The sequence below is a fragment of the Thamnophis sirtalis genome, unplaced genomic scaffold, assembly GCF_051295495.1.
Source record: "Thamnophis sirtalis isolate CommonGarterSnake01/CBP01778 unplaced genomic scaffold, rThaSir2_p1.2 scaffold_13, whole genome shotgun sequence".
NCBI classification, from domain to species: Eukaryota; Metazoa; Chordata; class Lepidosauria; order Squamata; family Natricidae; genus Thamnophis; species Thamnophis sirtalis.
Genome location: NW_028261393.1, coordinates 9,766,346 through 9,772,473, shown reverse-complemented (window position 1 = coordinate 9,772,473; position 6,128 = coordinate 9,766,346). Strand labels below are relative to the sequence as shown.

The 6,128-nt window shown below is 44.6% G+C and overlaps 1 protein-coding gene across 1 annotated transcript in view; it reads right to left on the bottom strand.

The window, feature by feature from the left end:
- Positions 1 to 1,834, bottom strand: part of LOC148043030 (proline-rich transmembrane protein 1-like) — a 5,884-nt gene extending 4,050 nt beyond the window's left edge. Inside the window, exon 1 of the mRNA XM_087727970.1 lies at positions 1,220 to 1,834. Coding sequence (XP_087584096.1) covers positions 1,220 to 1,546 — 327 coding nt within the window. The 5' untranslated portion in view covers positions 1,547 to 1,834. The remainder of the gene's footprint in view (positions 1 to 1,219) is intronic.
- Positions 1,835 to 6,128: the final 4,294 nt, after the last annotated feature.

Below are 6,128 nucleotides of genomic sequence, written 5' to 3'. Positions count from 1 at the left end.
TCTTGCTCCCTCTGCAATCATGGCCCATATGGATTCTCTGTTTTTCCTTGCTCCAAGCTCTGTAGCTGGGCAGTGTTTCCTCCCCCTTGAAAGGAGGAGTTTTTTTTTTTAAAAAAGAGAGAGAGCCCTTTGTTGAAATTTCAACGATGTGAGATGTTCTGGTGTGAGCCAGTTTGGGATAACGGTTAAAGGTGCTGAGCTAGAAAACTGGGAGTCTGTAAGTTCTAGTGCTACCTTAGGCATGCGGTCAAATGGGTGACTTGGGACCAGTCCCTTTCTCTTATATCTGGCAAACCACTACCAAAAATATTCCAAAAATCCTGCAGGGATTTGAGCCAATTCAATCTTGGAAGAAGAAGAAGGAGAAGGAGAAGGAGAAGGAGAAGGAGAAGGAGAAGGAGAAGGAGAAGGAGAAGGAGAAGGAGAAGGAGAAGGAGAAGGAGAAGGAGAAGGAGAAGGAGAAGGAGAAGGAGAAGGAGAAGGAGAAGGAGAATAAGGAGGAGAAGGAGAATAAGGAGGAGAATAAGGAGGAGGAGATGGAGAGAGAGAGGAAGAAAAGTTGGAGAAGGAGAATAAGGAGAAGGAGAATACAGAGAAGGAGATGGAGATGGAGATGGAGAAGAAGAAGGAGAAGGAGAAGGAGGAGAAGGAGAAGGAGAATAAGGAGGAGAATAAGGAGGAGAATAAGGAGGAGGAGATGGAGAGAGAGAGGAAGAAAAGTTGGAGAAGGAGAATAAGGAGAAGGAGAATACAGAGAAGGAGATGGAGATGGAGATGGAGAAGAAGAAGGAGAAGGAGGAGAAGGAGAAGGAGAATAAGGAGGAGAATAAGGAGGAGAATAAGGAGGAGAATAAGGAGGAGGAGATGGAGAGAGAGAGGAAGAAAAGTTGGAGAAGGAGAATAAGGAGAAGGAGAATACAGAGAAGGAGATGGAGATGGAGATGGAGAAGAAGAAGAAGAAGAAGAAGAAGAAGAAGAAGAAGAAGAAGAAGAAGAGGAAAAGTAGGAGAAGGAAAATAAGGAGAAGGAGAATACAGAGAAGGAGATGGAGAGGGAGAAGAAGAAGAAGAAGAGAAAAGGTGCTGTAAAGTGGTGTAAAAACAACAACAACAACAACAACAACCACCACCACCACCACCACCAAAAGGCCAGCTCTTCCTTCACCCTACCTTGCAATTGGCTACTGCATCCTACTCACCTTCTCTTCTCAAACCCTTACCTGTATGGAGAAAACCAAGGCAGCTATTCCCAAAGGCAAGCAGCAGAAGAGCATGGTGAAGATGGAGTAGGCCAGGTAATCCGGTTCAGCGGAAGGGTAGATCGGGGTGATCAGGACCGTTTGCTGGGGCTGACTGATCGGAGGTTGGTAGGCTGAGCCGGGTAAGCCATAGGAAGGGGGCAGAGGGGCGGCTGCCCCTTGGCCCAGGGGAAGTTTTGCTCCAGCAGGGTCAGATTCTTTGCAGGGGTCTTTTTCTGAGTAGGAGGGAGGGTTGGGCGTGGCAGGTTGAAGATCCCCAGCGAAGGTTTGGTATTGTAAGTTGCTCATGTTGCTTGCTCTTTGGCTGTTTTGCAGGCTCGGATGGAGTCACTTCACTTTCCTCCCCACCAGTATTGCTTTCTTCTTTAAGTCTGTTTCTGATGTATTGCAGGCTGAATCCGCTCTTCCTGCTCTCTTGCACTGTCTCCCCTCTTCTTTCTCCTCCTTCTGCTTGTTGCCTCTTCTGGTGGATCTTACTGTTCTGTCTCTCTCTCTCTCTCTATCTCTGTTACAGCATCAATCCTTTTCCAGCTTCTCTGGCGTGTGACTCAACCCCTCGGTCTTGAGGAGCGCAGCGTTTTGCTGTTCAAGCTCAATGGATGACTAGATAATAAATAACCAAATTTTGCCTGCTGACGCTTAAAGGGGAAAGTCCAGAAGAGTTTTACTTTCCCCCTTTCAGATTCTGACGGCCTGTCCCATTGCTTATCTGCACAACATAAATTAGTTCATTCTCATGAGAGATTTCCAGACTAATGCATAAATAATTAAGCCAATTCTTTATTCCAGGGAGCAAGCACGCACGCACATGGACACATCCTCCCCCTCCTTCCATATTCTTTACATAGCACTGTTACAAAAAGGAGGGTTTGTTTTTTAAAGTACTTTTCAGGCTGGAATTTGGAAGGAGAGCCTGGATGAAGTCAGATGTTTCTCTTGGCAATTGTGGATGGGCGAGGGGATAGAACTGTCCCCACTATAAGGGCCCTGAATAAGTTATCCATAACTCCTTTCTTTTAAGATTAGTTACTCTGCTGAAGGGACCACCATGATTAGAGTTATTTGCTCAATCAGAATAGAGCTGGAAGCAGTGACGTGCGGTGAGGTTTATGGCTGGTGAGGCAGTCCTCTCCCTCGACACCCCACTGCGCTTTAGTCAGTGGGGTGTCGGGGGAGAGGAGAGAATGCCTGAGCATTGCCGCAAAAGAAAGAAAGCGGTGTTTGCCCGCCTCACCGCTATGTCTGACATAGAGGCGTCCCGCCTGAGCTGCCCGCCTCTGGGCAAAAGAAAGAAAGTGCCAGCCCGCCAGAAGAGGCAGGTAAAAAACCCACCTCTGCTGGCAGGCTGCCCTGAAACAGAGAAAGAAAGCCGGCGGGCTGCCCTCCCTGCCTCTCCTACCCACTTCCCTCTCTTTTGAAACAAACTCTCTCTCAAATTGAGAGTTTGTTTGAGTGAAGAAACAAACACGCGCAAGCACGGATACACATTATTTACAATTACTTACAAATTTCATTAATTTTGAACTCCTCCCCCTCCCTCCGACCCACATACCTTTTCCAGCTGTTTCACAATCACAGAGGATTTCAACTCTGCTCTTGCCTGCCGTCATGAAAATGTAAAAATGTAAAAGGAAAAAGGCAAGAGCTGCTGAGGTCAGGCTGGGTTAGCTGCTGCCGGAGTCTCCAATGGATGACTCTGCTTAACTGTTTAAAAAAGCCTCTAAAAAACGCCCTCTACAGGAGGAGGCAAGAGAACCACGTGCCTCATCTACATAAGGAATTTTTCAGCTTTTAACCCTTGCTTAACTCTGCTTGAGTGATCATAAAGTCAGACTAAATGGGGCACGTGGTTCTCCCGCTTCCTCCTGTAGAGGGCACTTTTTTAAAGGCTTTTTTAAACAGTTAAGCACTAAGCAGAGTCACCCACTGTGACTCTGGCAGCAACTACCTCAGCCTTTTTCCTTTTAATTTTCCTTTTCTTTTCATGATGACAGTGGTGAGGCTCTGCCTCCCCTGCCTCCCCTGACTGCACATCACTGGCTGGAAGGTACCTTGGAGGTCTTCCAGTCTCCTGTTCAAGCAGGAGAACCCATACCATTTCAGATAAGTGACTCTTCTTAAAAACTTTCAGTGATGAACCTCCTACAACTTCTGAAGGCAAGTTGTTCCACGGGTTAATTGTCCTCACTGTCAGGAAATTTCTCCTTGATTCCTGGTTGCTTCTCTCCTTGATTAGTTCCCACCCATTGTTTCTTGTCCTGCCCTCTGGTGCTTTGGAGAATAGCTTGACTCCCTCTTCTTTGTAGCAGCCCCTCAAATGCTGGAATATTGCTATTATGTCACCCCTAGCCTTTCTTTTCTCTAGATCAGCCATGCCCAATTCTTGCAACGTTTCTTCAAATGTCCAGGCTGTCAAGATGGGTGGAACTGCCAGCATGGCAGTGGAAGATTGGACCATGGGATGGACTTGTGGGTGTGGGGGGGGGGCAAGATCTTGAACTTTCAATTGGATGGAAAACCTAGGAAGCTTTCAGATTTGGGTTTTCAACAGATGTGCAAACATGTCTCTCTTAATAAATTGGAACTTAGAGCAATGCTTTGCCTTGGACTCTGATTTAATTTTGGATTCTATTTGGAACCCTGCCACAGGCATTTAATCCATTTTATAATCCATTTTATTATGGTTGATTACCATGACTCCTTACAATTTGTAAGGACTGCATTCATGAGTGTTGAGATTCAATTTTTTTTAAACTACCAGTTTTGTGGGTGTGGCTTGGTGGGCCGGGCAGGGGAAGGATACTGCAAAATCCCCATTCCTTCCCCACCCTGCTAACCTGCTTTCCATCTCCGTTCTCCTGTGCAAGGCAACAAAAATAGACCCAGTTGATCAGCTGGGACTTGGGAGGCAGATTTCCGTTTCCGACTGTGAAGGCCTCCTGCAACCCTCTGTCAGTGAAAATGGAGCTCGGGAGGGCTGCGTGCGGCCCTCATAAGCTCTGTTTTCACTGGCAGAGTGCAGAAAGCCTTCACAGCTGGAAACGGAGCTCGGGAGCAGAGGCACCGTGGGCTGGTCCCTCACTGTTTCCAGGGTGGCCCTGTGGGGATGAATTTTAAATTCAAATACCCTTCAATAATATGTATGTTGGCTAAATGCAGCATGATTATGCAACACTTGCAAGCAGTTAGTTAAGTTGTATTCTATTCTCGCTGTGTTTCGTTGCTGTTTCATTTTTAAAAAGTGTGCTATCTTATAGTTTGTTTTGCGCTCAGACTGGAAATAAACATGGATTTAGTTTAGGCGACTGAATTCAGCCAGAAAATTCCATAAAAGGGATGAAAGTGGTATTTTAGTGCAGTGTCTGGACTTCAGTTCCCAGAATTCTTCTGCCAGCATAGACCTTCAGCTTCTGGGAATTGAAATGTGGAGTTGTTAAAGTTGCCACATTTGGAAAAACCCTGCTGAATGTCATTTTTTAAACAAGAGAGTAACATCCTGATAACAGTTTGCACAAAACATTATGGGCATAATAAATGTATCAGCACTGGGTAACTTTTGGAACTTCAAATAACAAAAAAAGAAAAAAAAGGGGGATATTTACATTTAACAATGTCTTGTTAGATGATTTATGGCTTTATATTGTCCTTAGGTAGAAAGATTTATTATGTTAAAGGAATAAAAATGGACACAGGTTCCACCGTGCGGGCTTTAAAGACAGGATAGGAAAAACGGGAACTTGGCTGAAGTTTACAACAGCTTTGTATGAATGGAGACAGTAAAGTGGATTATATGGTATATCCTGTTTTCCTGTTCCCAAAGTTGGATCTATAAGAGGTTCATGCCCCCCTATTGTCTTTCATGGTATCAAGTTACACACTAATAATATAGTTTATGTGCAGGTGAACTTTAATACTCATTCTGAAAGCTGGGAATGCAAACAAGCTAACATTGAGCCAAGTAAGATGGCTTTTTTCCAGAGGCAATTGGGAGGAGGAGGAGGAGGAGGAGGAGGAGGAGGAGGAGGAGGAGGAGGAGGAGGAGGAGGAGGAGGAGGAGAAGGAGCAACTTCTTGGATGAGAAGTGAAACATCTTCAAAGAAAAACCAGAAAGTCCAGTTGCCTGTGGAAAAAAAAAAGCACCTTTGGGATAAGATGGGAGCTATTTCTCTACCCTTTCATTTACTTTCCAGCCTATCCTTCCCCATCTATTACGAGCAATTTCCTAGCGGAAGGAGCTGCATTTTGAGCATGATTTAATATGAGTTGTTAATCTTTTAGAGGAATATCTCTGACTCCAGGTGTCAAGTAATGCATAACGGAGCTGCTGAGTCTTCTATTTCTTACCCTGTGCATTTGAACTTGTCAGTTATGCAACCACAACCTCTACCCTGTTAGACAAGGGGACCAGTGCAAATATAACTAGGCTTCCCTTGTTTTAGAATGAACGTTGGTTGTGAGCAGGGAAGCTAAAGGACATCATTATGAGAGACGCTGTCTAATATTCAGTTCATTCTGATAGTTTTAGAATCAGGACATTCTATTCAGCGGCGGTAGAACTAGGGAAGACGACAAGATTTATGAAAGAACAGGCTGTTTTGGAAACTTACCTGCTTGCATTTATTGAAGAAAAAATAGTATTATTTAAAAGGTAGCTCCCTCCCCCAAGCAAATATGTACTTACTAAGTAAAAAAACTTAATATAGTCCATGAAACCTCGTCCAGGATATCTCTGCAAAAGAAAGTTATTTTGCTGAGAATGAAAAATTCCGAAAGAGAAGCAAGTTGATGTTTGAATGCAAAGAGTCCGAGTCTTAATTCTGGCACTTATTCCTAAATTCCTAGGCTAAAAATATGCTCAGAAGCACCAGTG